Source organism: Erythrolamprus reginae, chromosome 3, assembly GCF_031021105.1.
Source record: "Erythrolamprus reginae isolate rEryReg1 chromosome 3, rEryReg1.hap1, whole genome shotgun sequence".
Lineage (NCBI taxonomy): Eukaryota > Metazoa > Chordata > Lepidosauria > Squamata > Dipsadidae > Erythrolamprus > Erythrolamprus reginae.
The window spans coordinates 214,343,655-214,364,827 of NC_091952.1; the positions used below are offsets into that span (position 1 = coordinate 214,343,655).

The 21,173-nt window shown below is 45.1% G+C and overlaps 1 protein-coding gene across 1 annotated transcript; it reads left to right on the forward strand.

Annotated features, from left to right (window-relative positions):
• The first annotated feature begins 951 nt into the window (after positions 1–951).
• BHLHE22 (basic helix-loop-helix family member e22) lies at positions 952–2,872 on the forward strand. Its single transcript, XM_070749177.1, has one exon. The coding sequence runs from the start codon at positions 952–954 to the stop codon at positions 1,870–1,872; it is 921 nt and encodes a 306-aa protein (XP_070605278.1). The 3' UTR covers positions 1,873–2,872.
• Positions 2,873–21,173: the final 18,301 nt, after the last annotated feature.

Sequence of the window (21,173 nt, forward strand, 5' to 3'; positions counted from 1 at the left end):
TGAGGAGTGAAAGTCGCCGCACCTGTCAAGGCTGTAAAGGCAGTCGTTGGCTCCCTAATAGGACCCAACGCCTTGCAAACATATGCGTGGAGCTGCACCCACAGATGGCGGGGAGAATAATGGGAGCGGGAGCCTTTTTCCCCCCTTCTTCTTCTTATAAATAAAGCGTGAGCTGCCCGCCTGTCTCCTCTTCCTCCTCCAGACCGGTGTGAAACGCAAACTCTCCAGACTCCGGGCCAAGCCTGAGCGCCTGGGCTCGTTTTGTTACCGTTTTAATCCTATTAATTAAAACGTTAACCTGATTGGGTGGAAAGCTGTGTCCCAACAGGCGAGGCTTCTTCTTAATAACCTTCGCCGCGAGATAATGAGGTAAAAGACTTCCCCCGTCTGAGGCGGCGGCAGTTATTATAGCAGCAGCAGCAGCAGCAGCGGCAGCAGCGGCGGCGGCAGCAACAGCGGGAGTACTAGCAGCCACCAGCGCCGCCGCCTTCAGCGGGCGCTCCGGCTCTCTCTCTCTTTTCTTCTTTCCCGCTTTTCTCTCCTTACTTGACGCGTCCGGGGAAACCTCCCGAAAGGGGGAATCCGAGCTGAGCGGGGGGAAAGGCGCCGAGAGTCCGCCGGCGCCTCACAATGCCTTAGCCCCGCGCGGGAGAGAAGAAGCGCTGAGAGGAATCGAGGCGGTGAGCGAGACAGACGCTCGCTGAGGGAAAAAAACAAAACAAAACAGAGAACGCGCGCCAAAGCGGCCTGCCTCGCGGACACACTGGAAGAGCGCGGCGGCGGCAGCGGCGGCGGCGGCGAGGGCCAGACCGAGGAGCCGCGCTCTCGGGGAGAGGAGGACCTCGACCCAGGCAGGAGCCCCCGAGCCGGGGCGTCGGAGGACCCGAGCGGGGGGAGGGGGCGCGGGAGAGGGAGGAGTTGGAGGAGGGGAACCCGCCGCCGGCCGGCACTATGGAGAGGGCGCTGAACCTCCCTACAGACGAAGACTTGTTCCACAAGAGCTACACCGCCTCGGCCAAGAGAATGGAGTCCGCCTTCCGTTCGCCCCCGGGGCTCGACCTGGCCCCCCACCAGCCCCAGCAGCGCGGCGACTCCCGCCAGGCGCCGTCTCCCCTCAGCTGCTACGAGCCCGGCGACTCTGAGGCGCTGCTGAGGGAAAGCGCGGCCGGCGCGCTGGTGGCCGGCGACCCGCTGGGCGGCTCGGTCTGCGTCAAGTACGGGCCGGGCGCCACCGGCCGCGGCTCGGTGGCCGAGAGCAGCGGCGGCGAGCAGAGCCCGGACGACGACAGCGACGGGCGCTGCGAGCTGCTCTTGCGGGGCCCCGGTGGTGGCAGCGGCGCCGGAGTCGTCGTCAGCTCGGGGGGCGCCCTCCTCAAGGCGCCGGAGGGCGGCGCCTGCCCCAATAGCCACCACGGCGGGGGCAAGAAGTCCAAGGAGCAGAAGGCGCTGCGGCTTAACATCAACGCCCGCGAGCGGCGGCGCATGCACGACCTGAACGACGCGCTGGACGAGCTGAGGGCCGTCATCCCTTACGCCCACAGCCCCTCGGTGCGGAAGCTCTCCAAGATCGCCACGCTCCTCCTGGCCAAGAACTACATCCTCATGCAGGCACAGGCCCTCGACGAGATGCGCCGCCTCGTCGCCTATCTCAACCAGGGCCAGGCCATCTCCGCCGCCTCGCTGCCCTCCTCGGCGGCGGCCGCAGCGGCGGCAGCGGCCGCCTTGCACCCAGCTCTCGGGGCCTACGAGCAGGCGGCGGCGGGCTACCCTTTCAGCGCCGGCCTGCCTCCCGCCACCTCCTGCCCGGAAAAATGTGCCATTTTCAACAGCGTCTCGTCCAGCCTCTGCAAACAGTGCACGGAGAAGCCTTAAAAGACTCAGACACACACAGAGACGGACTTCTGTCCGAGCCCTTCGTGCGTCCCTTTAAAAGTCCTTCCTTGGCCGGACTTTGCCCGCCGCAGCCGCCTTTAGGGGAGGGAGATGGTCAATGGGGGTTGATGTGGGGGAGTTTAAAGCGCAACTGAGACCTCAGCGAAGTTTAACACACGCGGTCGCGTTTATTTATTTATTTTCCCCCCCGAGAAGGTTATAGGGGTGGGTGGGGGGGAAGGGTGAAATGTGATCGCGGACAACTTGGAGATGGAGAGAGAGAGAGGGGAAAAAATCTTACGCCGCATCGTTTCTTTAAGACTTCCAAACTTTGGGGAACTTTTTTTTGCTACACGGCGACCGTGGTTTGGAAGATTGCTCGGTTGGGCTGCGGCGAGGGAAACAGGTGGCAGAAAGCAAACTGGATTGTAAACTCAGACAAATCAAGAAGGGCACTTAAAAGGGTTTTTTTTTAAAAAAAGAAAAAAGGAAAATGTTGTTTTATTCCATTGCTTCTGAGCCAGAGAACATGCAAACTTGAAACGTAGACTTCCTGAAATTAGATACCGTATGTGCAAAAATTGCTCTGAGATTCCTCGTGTTTTTATTTGTTCTGAACTTTTGAGCCTGTGAAAATGAGCAAAGTTTGGGCAGAGAGTGTTTACTTAAGATGTTAAAACAACAATGTTCACACGGCTGAAGTATTGCAAGTTGATTATTACTTTTGAAGATGTGCACCTTGTTTCTTTTCACTTTGCAATGCTATCTGTACCGGAACACATATTTATTTCAGAGATCTCTTCATGACAATATTCACCCTGTGTTAAAAGTTATGTGTGCTTTTTATTTTTCAAATGCTTCTTAAAAATCTCATTAACTTAAACTTTGTGCCAAGTGTTTGAAACATTGGATTTGCCAAGGATGTTTGAATCAGAAATCTTGATGTATCCAAACTGCTGAGGTTTATGAAAGGTCATCTGGATTTTTAAGTTGCATCATCCCTGTATTTATAAATTGAGCTTTAATAAATTGCTTCAGTCCAAAAATGAGGAGAGAAGTGTTTTCTTAATTGCTGAATGAACTGGACTGTGGTGACTAAACAAACTTTTTGCAACATGCAAAAAATGTTTTAATTACTATCACCATAAGGCACCAGGCAATAGTTCTTGTCAAGGATATGCCAAAGAAAGCTTTTCCATGTGGTAGTGTTGGATTTTTTTTTTTAGAATAAATTTAGGTGTTTTTTTTTAATTTAGAAGTTATTTTAGATGAAAGACATTTCAGTTTTTATAAGAAGGGTTACATATATTTTATCTTCAGAATGATAGAAATTGGAAAAGTAAATGAGTGTTTACCTCAAAATATATCTGAATATTAATACTATAGATTTGTTTTCTCATACAGTTCAAACCTATTGAAGCTGAAGTGCATGAATTTTAAACTGATTGATTCAATTAAATGAAACCCAATGTTCTCTTCTTAATTTATCCACATTTATTTGTAGGTGCTCCACTGATTCTAGTATTCTCCTTTGGTTAAGCATGCTTGGCATTGTAGGATGAAAAATAATTTTGTTTCCAGCTGTAAAAATAATTCCGATGTACTAAACTGGATGAAACGTTTAATTTAGATCTGGGCCTAAGCCTGTCTCTGTTTACATTTTTATGATTTGTGGCTAGGTCAAATAGTGGGATTTGAACTGTTGTTCGACAGAACTGGTTCATAGATATAGCTCTTAATAAGAATAGTCCCCGAAAACATTTATCTTGCCTGCTTCAGCCCTAGAATCTTTGAGACTTAGTATTTCCAGCTGCTTCCTACAATTCAAATTTGGTCTGTCAGCTTTGGATAGACAAAACGAATGCTGTGAAAGCTCCTTGGCAGGTCATGGACATATTAAAGAGTCGTCTACATGAAAATAGGTCAGTAAGAGGATGGGCAGTGATGTATGGTCGGTTGTATGTATATATCTATGTCAGAAAAATAGTTTGTATTAAAATATTTTGAACAAATCTCCATCCCACTTTCGTTTGTAAGAGGAGTGGGAAAAGGTCAAAGCACCTCCGCAATTCTTCGCCTATTTGCTTTGCTCGGACAACCGCAAGAAAGGCCTCGTTTAAGAAGAGCAAAAGCGCCCAGCTACCTTTACTCCGCAGTGTCCGCACCCTGTACTCAGAAGGCGAGGAAAGGCTGCGTGCAGGTGAGCCTTCGCCCTGGCTTCCTGAAAGAGAAAGGAAAGGTGGTACTCTAACAAGAACCGCTGGAGGGAAACCTTTCCGTTTGTCCATTGCGCTCCGGTTTCCTACCGAGAAAGTTCTGGACTTTCAACGCTAAGGTGGACGTACTTGGCAAAACTTCAGAAAGTACCGCAGGCTTTCCATAACCTAGCGAATCCCAGGATCCTTTCAGATCCACCTTTTCCCTCCAGGGGGGAAGCGTGCCAGCCCATTCTGACTAGAAGGTCGAACTCACTGCCCAGCGCCTGCGGTCCCACGAGGTTCTGGGGCAGCGGGTTCGCCTGCCACCGTCAGTGGGTCAGCAATTCGTACCTCCCTCCAGCCTCCTTCCAGCGAAAACTCTCAAAGGCTCCCGAGGATGGAAGGGGGAGGAACACCAGATAAAGATTTTCTGCTCCACTTCTTTCTTTAAAAAAAAATAAAAATAATTAACCAGAACCGGCAACTTTTCAGGACTAATAGCCGTGTAGCAGAGTGAAGGTAGCCAGACAAGGCTGAGAGCAACTCACCCTTAAGCGTCGGGAGAAACCGCCTCTCAATATTTACCAGACAAAGCCCGGAGCGCGCCTGATGATGATTATTAAAACAATTTTCCATGACGGTGTCTAATATTATGTTAATTTGAAAACAACTGTGTATGAAAACTGTCGACTATAATACCTAAATTCATTTAATGAAACACGTCGTTAAGGCAATTAGGCCTCCTGGATGTGATTAAGGAACATAATTACGACACTGTTCTGCGCCGTAATTGGGTGTCTTTAATCAAGGGGTAAAGTGATCAGCAGAACAGCCATTAGTTTGCATTGTTCTGTTCCCGCTGTCCATCATCCTGATTAGGAAATCAAACGCAGTCTGCTTGTACCTTCCACCACCAGACGTACCCAAAACATGGCAGGCGTAGGCAGATTTAAATCTTCTGGATTCCCCCCTGTAGGAAAAGCCTGCCCTTAAAAGACCAGCAGACCCCTTGATTTTAGCTGGGGAGAGAATGGAGCGAAAGGGCAAAACTAGGAAGAGAGGAGGAAACTTTAGCGAATAGCATCTTGTTCAAAAGCCAAAGGATTTCCGAAAAGCTGCTTCTGCGGTATCTCCTTAAAGCTCTTTTTGGTGCAGTTATTTCTTTTGGAACTTGCCTCCCTTCAGAACCAGGTCTTGGGATTAGAAACAGGCAGCTGTTATCAGTTTTAGAAAGCAACTTTCTCCCCTCGCAATCCGCAGGAAGAAAAGTCACGGTGGCACTACCGGATCGCGAGCTTTCTTTAGTTTACGGCTCCGCCGAAGTTTAAATTGTGAGGATCAGAAAATTCCCTTAGGGTTTGAGCCTTTTCCCTCCCTCTCCCCGAAGATGCTGTGAACAGAGCTGTAATTCTGGGGATAGACCACCTGTGTATTTCCCATTCCTTTCCCCTTTTCTCTGCCCGTTTTATTTTTTTTACCCCAGCAGCAGAAAGCAAAAGTCCAAGAACGACCGGAGAAGGTGGTTTTTCACCAACTCAAGCGAAGGGTTTTTTCGCTTCATTGCCTTTCTTTTCCTCTCTCCTTTCCGCTAAGTACCTCAATGGACTTTTCTCCTAGGTGTTGTTTGTTTTGCTACGGCGGAACTCAGGGTAGTGACAAACATCAGCTGAGATAAGAAATTACACCACCAACTTCTAGCCAGGTCGAAAGTTTCAGACGCGCCGGAGACAGGATTATTCCTTTTCAACTTTCACTTTCTCTTGAAAATTGGGGGGTGGGTGGGTTAAAAACCTGTCTGCTTGGGGGAGGGGGGATGGCCGGAGACAGGATTGTTCCTTTTCAACTTTCACTTCCTCTTGAAAATTAGGGGGGGGGAGGTAAAAACCTGCCTGCTGGGGGTGGGGGAGGGAAACAGGGAAGAAGAAAGTTTCTGATCTCTCCTGGTTTGAGGCACTTTCCCTTTTGCCCCTTCTGTTAAGTTACTGGCGCTTTAATTTCAGCCACTTTCCGTTTTGCCCCTTCTGTTAAGTTACTGGCGCTTTAACTCCCTATGTAAAATGTGAGAACGGTGAGAGCTACTTGGGTGTTTTAAATCCAGCGCTCCTATTATAAAGCCTAACCACCAAGGACCCACCCGCAATCCCTGAGCAGGGCTCCAGACGTGAAGAGGAGCAGCTGATCTTGTCTCTTCCCTCCCCCTTCCACTTCCTCGCCCGCCTCCATGCGTGCCACCCCTTCCCCCTCCTCTGCCTTATTTGACGGATCACTTCATCAGAAATGAAGATTTCCCCTTCAAGCGCCTTGGTTTTTGCTGAAGCCAAACTAGGGACGCCCATCCCGTCCCGACGTACACCCCCCTCCCTCCCTTCCTTTTTCACCTTGGCTGCCAAGGCGAGCTCGCTCCCTTTCTTGTCTCCTCCCTCCCTCTCTTCCTCCCCCCTCGCCCCCAGTTCTAATCCCGCGGTTGTCCCAGCGTGAGTGACATTGACTTTCCCAATGTAATGACTTATGAAAGATATAATCATGTGTTAAATTGAATCCTCCGTTTAACTGTTAATGGTGTGCTCTGGGCACATTTACGTATTAGATGCTATGGTAACTAATTACCAGTAGGGAGAGTTGGGGGGGGGGAGAGGCTATAATACACTTTGCAGACTTTGACAAATAATTATGAGTGTTCGCATCCCTGCTTAAGCCGTCAGTTGCGGCGGATCTGCTGGAATGAGTAAGTGAATCAGGGAAAGGATGGGTAAGTGAACTTGCGCGCGAGGAAGGGAAGGAGATAATGACTAGCGGCCAAGTGATTTTTCTTATTAAGAAGCTTTAATGAAAAAGTGATTTAGGACGGGGAGGGGAGGAAAAACAGAAGAGAACGTGGATAAAACGGCCTCTACGTGTAATTAAAAGAGAGAGCTGTAAAGGCCAAAACGCATTTAATTTTTTTTAAAAAAAATGGTTAAAAGGAATTAGACGCGCGCTCAAAAACAATTTTTTTTGACAGAATTACTCCCCCAAGAAAAACGAGATGTGTAAGGAGGCGGGAGATGTAATATCCGGAGACCAAGTTGTTAGTGCTTCTTAAAAAAAAGAGGGTAGTAGTAGTAGTAGTAGTAGTAGTAGTAGTAGTAGTAGTTGTTGTTTTGCAATTGGGTCGTTTGGGGATTGCTTTACTTTAAATAACCTCCCCTAACAGCCGAGACTCGGCGACTTCTCTGTAAATAATTCAATGTCGCAGACGTCCTCAAACATGGCCACTTGAAGTCCACAAGTCTTCAAGTGGCCAAGCTTGGGGACCTTGGACTCTATAGAGTTACATTTATTGTAGGCTTGAACATAATAAGGCAGAGAGAACGGTTGTAGGCTGTGAGGTGATTTTAAATAATAACAGTAATATAATTGCTTCTCACATTTCCGACTGGGCCACATCCTCGTGGTTTTGCGGGGAAAGAGGAACCCTCCCGTTCTGAGGGCTCTCTTTTGGGCGCCTTTCCCGCCTTCGCCCTCCGTCTCCAGCCGGCGCCGGCGCTGCTAATTACCCAGAGATTTCCAAGCGTCCCTTCGGCCACGCCTTCTTTCCTTCCCGCCTCCAATGAGGCCGCCGCGAAGCGTCTCTTGCCCCGCCCCCTTGGAATGCAAGTGGAGCCGCCCTTTCGGTCCTGGCGCTCGGGAGATTCCGATTGTATCCGGACACCGTGGCCCCGCCCCCTCCGCCAGGGTGAAACGGCGGGCGGCCGCCAAAGGAGGAAGACTCACTTCGGAGGAGCGGAGTTCCCCCGCTTGGCCAAACTTCTTTTCTTCGAAGGTTCGATTTCAGCTTTTCTTCCCAAAAGTCAAAGAGATCTCCGAGACCCTTTTCTTTTTCTCTTCGGGTTGATCAAAGTCTTCCTTCCTTCCTTCCTTCCTTCCCTTCTTCCTTCTTCCATCCCTCCCCTTCTTTTCTCCCTCCCTCTTCCTTCCTTCCTTCTTTCCTGCTTCCTCCCTCCCTCCCCTTCTTTCTTTCCTCCCTCCCTCTTCCTTCCTTCTCCTCCTCCCTCCCTTCTCCTCCTCCCTTCCTTCTCCTCCTCCCTCCCCTTCTTTCTTCCCTCTCTCCCTCTTCCTTCCTTCTTCCTTCCTTCTCTTCCTTCCTTCTTCCTTCCTTCTCCCCCTTCCTTCCTTATCCCTTCCTTCCTTCTTCCTTCCCTTCCTCCCTTCTTTCCTCCCTCTCTGTTCCTCCCCCCCTCGCTCCCTCCCTCCTTCGTGTAGGGAACTTCTCTGCCCACCCCACCCCCAGGTCCCCATTGGTTTACCGCGGAGAAAGGCTTGGGCTCACGGGCGCCTACAGATAAGGAGAAGGGGAAAGAGTGGCGGCTGATTTCAAGAGGAGAAACTCTTCTAAAGCCCAACGGAAGCGAGGCGACCTCATTGGCATCCAGCGCCAGCGCTTCCTCGCCCGCTTCGAAAGGGACTGGCGGCCGCCGCCTCTTTCTGTGAAGGTTCCCGGTTGAGAACGTCCTTCTTCCAAAGCTGCTCGCATCTTTTCACCGGCGCTTCTGAGTCGCGAGTCGAAAACGCCGCGCGTCCCACTGCGTCCGTATCCGAAGGCTTCGTTAGTTCCCGGGTTTGGGCCCCGAGAAGTCGCCTTGAATTTAACTGGTAGTGCCGGTTTCCTGACCAAACGGAACTCTGGCAGATTGGTAGCGTTTAACTCATGTATTTGAAAGCATTTCCTGGGTGGGGGAGCCCCCCCCTCCCCTCCCTCCCTCCTTTGCAGTCTGCTGGTAAGAGAAAGCGTTCCCTATTGGGCTGAGCGTTCATTTAGGAACGCCTTGACTCGACAGGTTAAAATCTCCCATCAGAGAGATTTGACAATTAAAAACATAGAAACATAGATATACTATTTCCTGTATTTTATCTTAGGATGGATATATGTTTATCCCAGGCATGTTTAAATTCAGTTACTGTGGATTTACCTACCATGTCTGCTGGAAGTTTGTTCCAAGCACCTGCTACTCTTTCAGTAATATTTTCTCACGTTGCTTCTGATCTTTCCCCCAACTAACTTCAGATTGTGTCCCCTTGTTCTTGTGTTCACTTTCCTATTAAAAACACTTCCCTCCTGAACCTTATTTAACCCTTTGACATATTTAAATGTTTCGATCATGTCCCCCCTTTTCCTTCTCTCCTCCAGACTATACAGATTGAGTTCATGAAGTCTTTCCTGATACATTTTATGCTTAAGACCTTCCACCATTCTTGTAGCCCGTCTTTGGACCCGTTCAATTTTGTTAATATCTTTTTGTAGGTGAGGTCTCCAGAACTGAACACAGTATTCCAAATGTGGTCTCACCAGTGCTCTATATAGTGGGATCACAATCTCCCTCTTCCTGCTTGTTATACCTCTAGCTATGCAGCCAAGCATTCTACTTGCTTTTCCTACCGCCTGACCGCAAGGGTATTGCCTTTGCCTCTTCAGCAGGACACAAGATGTGGGGAAAAATAGTCTTTAAAAGTTGTGGTGTGTTCATAGCATTTTTATTCCTGCATTTTAAAATATTTTCTCTCTCTCTCTTTCACTCTCTATCTTTCTTTCACTCGTTTTACTCTCTCTATTTCACTCACTCTCTCTCTTTTACTCACACTCTCTCTTTCACTCACTCTCTCTCTCTCTGTTTTACTCTCTTTCACTCACTCTCTCTCTCTTTTACTCTCTATTTCACTCTCTCTCTCTCTTTTACTCACTCTCTCTCTTTCACTCATTCTCTCTCTTTTATTCACTCTCTCTCTCTTTCACTTAATCTCTCTCTCTCTTTCACTCACTCACACTTTCTCTCTCTCTCTCTCTCTCTCTCTCTCTCTCACACACACACAGAGTGAGAGAGAGATCACACAACACAACACACTGGAAGGGAGAGGCATAGGGACTTCAAAGGGTGAATAATTAAAACTGGTAGTTGGAAAAAATAGTGTAGCTAAAAGGTAAGCCTGCCTTAAGTGACTAATGAACTTTTTTTAAAAAATGCTTCTTTTTTACATTCACTTCTGTATATATTTACTTGGGAATGAGATTCCTTGAGGCTAACTTAATTTATGAAAATAAAAATAGCAATGTCTGTAAACCAGCAAGAAATTTAAGACTGTCTTTAAAAATTGTGGTTTCGAAGAATTTAATTGGAAGGCATTGCTGTTTGCATTGCTTTCAGCATACACTTCCTATTTTTACTGCCTTTCATTCACCCACTGTTCACTTAAATGTTTATTCGTACTCATTAAGTGACAGCATTTTGGCAGGTGGCATTAGTTTTTCTCCATTACTGTATAAAAATGTCCTGCGTCTAAAAGTGACTGATCTATGACCTTATCTCTGCAGTCTAGTTTGGCGTGAAGATCATAGGATTACTTGAATGTCAAATTAGAATATGTGTATGAACTGCACTTTGTGATGTGATATCACATAATATAATTTATCCACAGTCTTAATTATTAGGCAAAAAGAACAGAGTAAATTATAAGCAAGTTGTCTTTCATCTGAATCTGTACATCTCTATGAAAGCCTGAAACCCTAAGAAGCATTTCTGTAGGATAAATTAAAAAACAGCCAGTCGACTTATAGTTCTAGTTATTTATATAAATCACTTTGAGAAATTGGTTTGAACATGGGTAATGTTGAATAAGTGCTAGAGCAGTAACAAGGCAAGAAATAACAGAAATATTGACTTCCTGCCTCCTCCAGATTAATACAGTATATTCAAACAACTGATAAGGGCAAGTGATGAACACATTATTCAGTGATACACTCATTTATTTACTACTCCATAACAGATAAACCTGCATTTTTACAAAGCAAGAATATATTATTTATAAAACAAATACACAAACTTGGCCATGAAATTTATTCTGTTTCCTGCAAAAGCTTTTTTAATATACATGGATTTCAAATTATAATTCAAGTATGTTATTCTTATTATACAAAATTATACAGGTACAAATAGATCAAGATTTAGAACACCGCCTTAATATCTAAACATAATAATTTTATTACTTTTTGTAATAAACTGATATAATTTAAAATGTGTATCTAATTATGACATTTTCATGGTTTTAAATCTTAAATTTTCACAAATTAATGAGACCTTATCAGAGGTTTACAAGAAGTACAAAAGCTTTGTATTTTATGATACATTTGATAAATAATCTGTGAAACCTCATGATTACAGTGAAAATCTTTAACCAGGATGTTTCTTATTCCCAATATGAATCTTAAACCATATATTGTAGAAATCCTCATTAGTAACAGCTAATAATAGGGAAAACTGATATTTTCCTGAAACAATACATATCATGATTTTTGCAAACCCTGAGCTATTTGAAATATATAGGCATATGATTTTCTTGAAATGAAAGTTAAGTTAAATGAGATTTATCTCCATGTCATATGTAATTATTCAGATATGTATTGTATCAGTTTTTCCTATTATTAGCTGTTACTAATGAGGATTTCTACAATATATGGTTTAAGAGCAAACAAAACAGTTATTAAAAATTCACCAGCGGTTAACATTTTACTGGAATATTAATGTTTGAGCTTAATAAAATAGTCAACATTTGCTGGCTTTTGAAATATTGTTCAATATTCAAATTTTTACAAAGTTATACAGTAGGTTTTTCCTTTGTCATTATCTAGCAAGCATCAGTTATAATAATATGGCCACATGATTTCAAAGTACTATGAAGAATAGTTTATTAGATTCGTACTTTTTCTTCATGGAGCTTTAGGTGATATGTTTAGTATCCCTCTACCAAAATTGTTTCTGCAAAAAAGATTGCTTGATGTAACTTAGGCTAAGAAACAATGGCTAGTCCAAAAACAGCAGGCCTGTTAATCAGATGGCCATGACCAGATTTGTAATTCCTGATGGGCCACTTCTATTTTAGTCACTGACTTTGTAATCCAAGGACTCAAGAGTGAATTATCTTGGGGACAACATCATCAATATGTTCATTAGAATTGTAAGTTATTGTTGCTTAGTTGGAACTGTACATTATTGGTAAATTTTGTAATTTCTTAAATTTTACGAAAATCTTACATAACAAACAAAATAGTTGTCCAATATGCACTGGCTGCCGATCAGTTTCCGGTCACAATTCAAAGTGTTGTTAATGACCTTTAAAGCCCTACATGGCATTGGGCCAGAATACATCCGGAACCACCTTCTACCGCACGAATCCCAGTGGCCAATAAGGTCCCACAGAGTTGGCCTTCTCCGGGTCCCGTTGACCAAACAATGTTGTTTGGCGGGCCCCAGGGGAAGAGCCTTCTCTGTGGCGGCCCTGGCCCTCTGGAATCAACTCCCCCCAGAGATTAGAACGGCCCCCACCCTCCGTGTCTTTCGCAAATTACTCAAGACCCACCTTTGTCGCCAGGCATGGGGGAGTTAGGGTATTCCTTCCCCTAGTCCATTACAAGTTATGTATGGTATGTTTGTGTGTACGTTTGGTTTTTATAATAAGGGTTTTTAGTTGTTTTATTAAATTGGATTGTTACATGTTGTTTTTTATCATTGTTGTTAGCCGCCCCGAGTCTGCAGAGAGGGGTGGCTTATAAATCCAATAAATAAATAAATTAAATAAATAAATAAACACCACACAAGAGGCAATGTATGCAATATACTTTATCTGGTAGATTTTTAATCCCATGTACAATGCTCTTCCCTAGCAATAAATATTTTTCAAATACATTTTTTTTTACAATTTCCAAGGTGGTTTAGAATGATTGGTTAGCATTTTTATATGAGTACATACCACAAATCTACATGCAAATTTAAAAGCCATAAAATTGAAGAAACAGAATAAAGCAAACAGAATAATATGTGTCGAGAAGTACATCAAAACAAAATGTTGTTGTTTTTAAAACCAACCCAACAAGTTGAATATCTCTTCCATTGTTTTACTTGACTTTGAAGTGATAAGAGGAATAGAATAAGGAGCAATTTGCATATGGATCAGTGATGGCAAACCTTTTTTCCCTCTGTGCTGGCATAACATTTGCTCTCCACATTGCCATTTCCTGCCCTTCCAAGACATTGCCAATCTTGTAATGGTTTCTGAGTGTACATTTGTCAGAGGGAAACTGATTTATCTCAAGACATCCTAGTTCTGAATGAAAAAGCATACAGAAATAAGGGAACAGCAGCAAAAGAAGCAGGCCTGGGAGTTCAGATCATTGCCTTGTTTTCTTTAAGCTGGTTTGCCTACCCTCTCCTACATTTCTAGATAGCTTCTAGGTTTTAAAAATGCAAAATAAAGAAATGTATGGAAGATACCAGCGAGAAGGCAAGCACGTCCTCTGATTGTGCAACTTGCCAAGTCCCACAAAGCAGAGTTGTTAAGCTCTGTTTGGTGGAGCCCCAGGACTCTGTGAGTACTTGCAAAGCTTCTTTATAGCAGTGGTTCTCTGAGCCGGGGTGGCGCAGCAGGGAGAGTGCTGTACTGCAGGCCACTGAAGCTGATTGTACATCTGTAGGTCAGCGGTTCAAATCTCATCACCGGCTCAAGGTTGACTCAGCCTTCCATCCTTCTGAGGTGGGTAAAATGAGGACCCGGATTGTGGGGGCAATATGCTGGCTCTGTTAAAAAGTGCTATTGCTAACATGTTGTAAGCCGCCCTGAGCCTAAGGAGAAGGGTGGCATAAAATTCAAACAAACAAACAAACAAATATTTCTAATGCTGTCAGCCCTTAATACAATTCCTTATGCTATGGTGACGCCCAACCATAAGTCTAGTGCCAATTCTCCCAACAGAACTTTAAGCTGATTGGCAGGAGGTTTAGTGGGACACTCCCCCTACTTAAATGCCTGATTGGTCGGATTGTAAAAATATGTTCCAAGGCGCCAGAATAGAAGCTTTAATTCCTAACATCGTGGGAAATTTGTCTTTTCCCATGGTCTCTGTGAAATGGTCATTTGACCCCCAAAGGGTTCCTGACATCCAGGTTGAAAACCACTGCGCCAAAAACATTGCCTTGAAATAAGCCATTTTTCTGTTCCTGGAGCTTTCGTCTTCAGCTTCCCTCTTTAGTTTTAACTAATAGGATGTGTCTTTTAAATATTTGAATCCTGCTACAAACCCAGGTGAATGAAACTAACTCAGAGGTCTTCAAACATGGCAACTTTAAGAGGTGTGGACTTCAACTCCCAGAATTCCCCAGCCAGCTATTCCGGGAGTTGAAGTCCACAACTCTTAAAGTTGCCAAGTTTAGGTACCTTTGAACTAACTGGTTGCTGAATTAGTAGGTTTATTTCCACTTATGAATAGAAGAGAAAACAGGTGTTTGAAAATGACAATTATAGAGAAATTGCAAATCAACAAGTAAGCAAGTTAATGCCAAATCCAATCTCACTCATTATTCTCTGGACACTACAAACAGGAAAAGCAGGATTGTAGCAAAATAAAAGTTCCATTTGAGAATACTGTTACAACTAGTGTTGGGCGAACCGAACTCGCACAATTTGGGTCCATGCGGACTTTGCAATGTTCGGCATGCGGAACACGAACCCAATTTTTTTTAAAATTTTGGGCAAAGTTCGGGGTTGCGTTCGGTGTTCGGTCACCTCGGCTGGCCAGGAAGTGATGTCTCCGTGACGTCAAAGCCCTGCCCCCATAATCCCATCATGGGGAGACTGGGGGAGTGGGATTCCCCTCTGCCTGCCACCACACCCCTCCCCTTTGATGTCGGAAGGAGGATGGGCATGCACGGTGTGTATGTGGAGCGTTTCTCCATTGGAAAAGTAAGACTGTGGCAAGTTTGTCGGCGGGGACCACCTCGGCGGCGACTTTAACACGCCGAGAAACTTACCATCATCTTACTTTCCCAACGGAGTAACACTTCCCACACGCACCGTGCGCGCTCATCCTCCTTCCGACGTCAAAGGGGAGGGGGCGGTGGCAGGAAGAGGGGAATCCCCAATGCCCACTCCCCCAGCCTCCACACCAAAAGCCAGGAAGTGACATCTCTATTACGTCAAAGCCCCGTCCCCGGAATCCCATTGTGGGGAGGCTGGGGGACTGGGGATGGGGAATTCCCCTCTGCCTGCCACCGTCCCCCCCCCCCCTTTGACATCGGAAGGAGGATGGGTGCGCGCAGTGTGTGGGGGGAGCATTTCTCCATTGGGAAAGTAAGAAGGTGGCAAGTTTCTCAGCGCGTTAAACTTGCCGCCGTCTTACTTTCCCAATGGAGAAACGCTACCCACACACACCGCGTGCACCCATCCTCCTCCTCATCACCTGCAAACCCCACCCCATTCCTCGATGACCGCAATGGCTTTCCCTCCCCCCTTCCTTTATTATTATTATTATTATTTTTTCCTTTGCCTGCAGGAGACCATGATTTGAGGAGTGGGGGGGAGGGAAGTGGGTGTGGAAGACCCATTCGCTCACTTGCTCTCCTGCCAGCTGCAAAGACAGGAAGGCATGGGGCGGCGGCCGCGGGCTGCTTTGGCAGAAGACAGGAGGGCGGGGCCAGAAGGGTTCGGCAGGTTCGGGTTCCACAAACTTGCCTGAACTAGCTGCCAAGTTCGCACGGACCCACCAAACCCGAATTTCATTGGGTTTGCCCAACACTAGTTACAACAGATTAAGGTGGGGGGAAACATGCCCTCTTTTCTTCAGCTTATAAAATAATTGGGGGTCTTCTCGCCTTGTTTCCTTTTTAGGAATCCTGGAGAGAAGTTGATATCCAGACCAGTAAAGAAGGCATGAAAAACGTGGAGATAGCCAGGTGCTAGTGGTGAGAAATGTTACATAAGGACGGACATAGTAATCATTTGCATAATGACCACTGATTGGCTAATCTAGTGGTGGGATTTTAAACTCCTGTCGGTGGCTAGCAGGCTACAGGGAAGCCCTTAAAAGTGGCTTCCCTGCAGCCTGCGGGCAGTCCATATTAGCCTCAGCCTGGAGTTAATAAATGTGCTGAACTATTGCTGTGACTCTCCTCTTCATTTATGCACGAATCTAAAAAGAACAATCAACCTAGGCAGAAGTAGACCAGCAATCAGCGGAAAGAGAAGTTGGCTAACAACCAGTGGGATGAGAGTGCACCAACACTTTCAACATACCTAAAGCACACCTCTGGTATACAACAGCTCAACTGACCACACTTACCTGATTCTGATTTTTTTAAATTTTATTCAAAATATTAAAATGCAAACTCCAAAAAAGGAAAACAAAACAAAGCTAAACAAGACCACCCTCAAAAAGTGCATAACAGGTAAAAAAAACAAAACAGAGAGATACATAAACTGTCTCCCCTAGTTGATAGTGATATACCGATCAAAAATAATATATGCTTCTGCCTTGCAAAAGAGACACATAATTTATAAATGTCTACAACACTGTTTACCTAACCCACTTAGCTTGACATCTATCTACTGCAGGGGTCCCCAAACCTGGGAATTTTAAGCATAGCTGGCTTGAGAATTCTGGGAGTTGAAGTCCACAATCTTAAAAATTGCCAAGTTTGTAGACCTCTATATGAAAAACATAGTTAACAGGTAAAACCAACAGTTAAATTAAACTTCAGAAACTTCTGTATCAATCCATTTATTGTGTGTCACTTGCAGAAAGTCAACATAGGCTTCTGGTCTACCCTAATTCACCAGAGTCATTGTCTGTGATTTGTCCAGGATCAAATATAGAAACATAGAAACATAGAAGACTGACGGCAGAAAAAGGCCTCATGGTCCATCTAGTCTGCCCTTATACTATTTCCTGTGTTTTATCTTAGGATGGATATATGTTTATCCCAGGCATGTTTAAATTCAGTTACTGTGGATTTACCAACCACGTCTGCTGGAAATTTGTTCCAAGGATCTACTACTGTTTCAGTGAAATAATATTTCCTCACGTTGCTTTTGATCTTTCCCCCAACTAACTTCAGATTGTGTCCCCTTGTTCTTGTGTTCATTTTCCTATTAAAAACACTTCCCTCCTGAACTTATTTAACCCTTTAACATATTTAAATGTTTCGATCATGTCCCCCCTTTTCCTTCTGTCCTCCAGACTATACAGATTGAGTTCATGAAGTCTTTCCTGATACGTTTTATGCTTAAGACCTTCACCATTCTTGTAGCCCGTCTTTGGACCCGTTCAATCTTGTCAATATCTTTTTGTAGGTGAGGTCTCCAGAACTGAACACAGTATTCCAAATGTGGTCTCACCAGCGCTCTATATAGTGGGATCACAATCTCCATCTTCCTGCTTGTTATACCTCTAGCTATGCAGCCAAGCATCCTACTTGCTTTTTCTACTCCCCAACCACACTGCTCACCCATTTTGAGGCTGTCAGAAATCACTACCCCTAAATCCTTCTCTTCTGAAGTTTTTGCCCTACACAGAACTGCCAATGCAATACTCAGATTGAGGATTCCTTTTCCCCAAGTGTATTATTTTACATTTGGAAACATTAAGCTGCAGTTTCCATTGCTTTGACCATTTATCCTCAGCTGATTCTTAATAATAAGGCTTTTCCTTAAGATATTAATTGGAATGTTTTCTAGCAGTTGGATTTTATTCCCCAAAGTCAGAAGAGACTGTTGTGTGTATCTCCATAGCATATGTTGTACAAAACAGTCTCCTTTCAATTGTAACATAACACCTCTCAACATTTGTTTTCCGATTGGGGATAATAAATCTGTTCCACAATCTCCCTCAAAATGTCGAACTCATCACTGATCAATTTTGAGTCTTTATATCCATACCTTTCTTGGATTTCCTAAACCTACCTCATCTTTCAGAACTGTCAGCATCAAATTACATTCTAATCTATCTATTGCAAATATTGTTTTAGCATTGTTGTTTATTTATTTGGTTGGTTGGTTGGATTTCTATGCTGTTCTTTTCCGCAGACACAGGGCGGCTTAAATACAAAAATACAAAATATTTGCATCTGGTTGCCAATTTCTAAAACCATGGTTATTTTATCAAGCTTTTAATCCAAATTTTCAAGTTGAACTTGTAAGTTGAAAAGTATTCTTTCTGCCCAGTTTACCCAATAAACTTTGTCTTGATATATTGCTTGAATTTTGACACTTTTGGTATAGTCCAAAATACTTTGCAGTTAAAATAATATTTCACCAGACGAGCCCTTCGCTCCTCCACTTGAAACAGAATATCCTACGAAAATAGACTAACAATCCTGGACCTAGAAAGCCTAGAACTACAGCGCCTAAAACACGATCTGAGTATTGCCCACAAGATCATATGCTGCAACGTCCTCCCAGTCAATGACTACTTCAGCTTCAACCGCAACAACACAAGAGCATGCAACAGATTCAAACTTAATACGAACCGCTCCAAACTTGACTGTAAAAAATACGATTTCAACAATCGAGTTATCGAAGCGTGGAACTCATTACCGGACTCAATTGTGTCAACCCCTAACCCCCAACATTTCTCCCTTAGACTCTCCACGATTGACCTCTCCAGGTTCGTAAGAGGCCAGTAAGGGGCGTACATAAGTGCACTGGTGTGCCTTTCGTTCCCTGTCCAATTGTCTTTCCTTTCTCTCACTTATCATATATATTTTCTTTCTTTCATATATCCTCTTCTCTAAGTTCACTTTTACCCTTATATATATTACTACATGTGTATTTTTCTTCCTATGTATTTGTGTATTGGACAAGTGAATAAATAAATAAATAAATTTACAGCTAGCCATAAACAGTTCCTCTCAAAGACAGGAAAAGTACAGTAACAGATTAGTCTAAAAAAACAGAGGTGAGCTTTCAGCAGGAGAGATTTCTGTTAGAAATTGTAAAAAAATTAAGACCAGATTTAAAAAAAATAAAAATATAAAATCCAAAATCCCTATGGTGAAAATTTGATATTAATATAAATCTAATCCATTTTTTATCACTATCCAAAGCTTCTGAAGTTTTCCATATGGAAAAGGAAGAAGTGATGGGCAATACTTCTAATAAAACAATAAAACATAATCATAACCTTTAACATTCAGTAAGGGTTTAAATTAGATCAGCATTCAACCAATTTAATATACAGTGGAACCTCAAGATACGAACCTAATTGGTTCCAGGGGGAGGTTCGTAAAACGAAAGGTTCGTAAGACGAAACATTGTTTCCCATAGGAAACAATGTAAAGTCAATTAATCCGTGCAACCAAAAACCCCCCCGCAAAAAACCCGCTGCCGCCCGGCTGTGACCTTTTAAAACAGCTGCGCGGCTTCCCAGCTGGGCTGGGGGGCTTCCCGGCAACCCCCCCAGCCCAGCTGTCACCTTTAAAACAGCCGTGCGGCTTTCCAGCAGCCTACAAACGCCAAACGCGGAAGTTTGGGTTTGGCGTTTGGCTTCGGGAGATGGCTGGGAAGCCGCGCGGCTGTTTTAAAATGTCACAGCCAGGCTGGGGGGCTTCCCAGCAACCCCCCCAGCCCGGCTGTGACCTTTTAAAACAGCCGCGCGGCTTCCCAGCTGTCGCCGAACGCGGAAGTTCGGCTTTGGCGTTCGGCTTCGGGAGACAGCTGGGAAGCCGCACGGCTGTTTTAAAAGGTCACAGCCACGCTGGGGGGCTTCCCACCACCCCCGAACCCCGAACTTTTGCCGAACTTCCGGGTTTGGGGTTCGGGGGGGAAGCCCCCCAGCGCGGCTGTGACCTTTTAAAACAGCCGCGCGGCTTCCCAGCTGTCTCCCGAAGCCGAACGCCAAAGCTGAACTTCCGCGTTCGGTGTTCGGAGAGAGCTGGGAAGCCGCGTGGCTGTTTTAAAAGGTCACAGACGGACTGGGGGGCTTCCCAGCAACCTCCCGAACCGAACCCGGGGTTCAGAAAAATTTTGTCTCTTCTTACGAACTTTTTTCGAGTTACGAACCGGCGTTCGGGAGGCTGCTGGGAAGCCCCGCCGCCTGGCTGTCACCTTTTAAAACAGCCGCGCGGCTTCCCAGCTGTCTCCGAACGCCGGTTCGTAACTCGAAAAAAGTTCGTAAGAAGAGGCAAAATTTTTCTGAAACCCCGGGTTCGTATCACGAGTTGTTCGTAAGACGAGGGGTTCGTATCTTGAGGTACCACTGTATAAAGGTAAAAAAGGGAAACAAATGGAAAATGTGCTGTTAAAATCCAGTTCTTAAAACAGCTGGAAAGGAAAAGGTACTCTACCCTCCAACTGCTCCCACTGAGAACTGCTACCTTCTAGCTCTTCTTCTCAGGTAGGTTCATAGTCAGCCAATGGTGACTTGACTCATTCCTAGTGTCAGATTTTCAAGTAACCTCACACTATTACAATGAGCTCTACACTGGGCTACCCTTGAAAAAGTGTTTAGAGACTACAGTTGGTCCAAAACGCAGCTACGCAAGCTGTTGTGGGTGTACCTAGATACACCCATGTTACATCAATCAATCAATTTATTTATTTATTTATTTATTGGATTTGATTTGTATGCCGCCCCTCTCCGCAGACTCGGGGCGGCTAACAACAGCAACAAAAACAGCATGTAAATCCAATCCTAAAAATATCTAAAAAAAACCCTTATTTGTAAAACCAAACATACATACAAACAAGCATACCATGCATAAATTGTAAAGGCTTAGGGGGAAAGAATATCTCAGTTCCCCCATGCCTGAGGGCAGAGATGGGTTTTTAGGAGTTTACGAAAGGCGAGGAGGGTGGGGGCAATTCTAATCTCCGGGGGGAGTTGGTTCCAGAGGGTTGGGGCCGCCACAGAGAAGGCTCTTCCCCTGGGCCCTGCCAAATGACATTGTTTTGTTGACGGGACCCGGAGAAGGCCCACTCTGTGGGACCTAACCGGTCGCTGGGATTCGTGCGGCAGAAGGCGGTCTCGTAGATACCCTGGTCCGGTGCCATGGAGGGCTTTATAGGTGAGGACGCTTTGAATTGTGACCGGAAATTGACTGGCAACCGATGCAGATTGCGGAGTGTTGGTGTTACATGGGCATTTTTGGGAAAGCCCATGATTGCTCTCGTGCATTCTGCACGATCTGAATTTTACGAACACTTTTCAAAGGTAGCCCCATGTAGAGAGCATTACAGTAGTCAAGTCTCGAGGTGATGAGGGCATGAGTGGCTGTGAGCAGTGACTCCCGGTCCAAATAGGGCTGCAAC

Excerpts from the sequence above, each read along its gene's own strand:
- BHLHE22 (XM_070749177.1), top strand. The coding sequence starts at position 952 with ATGGAGAGGGCGCTGAACCTCCCTACAGACGAAGACTTGTTCCACAAG.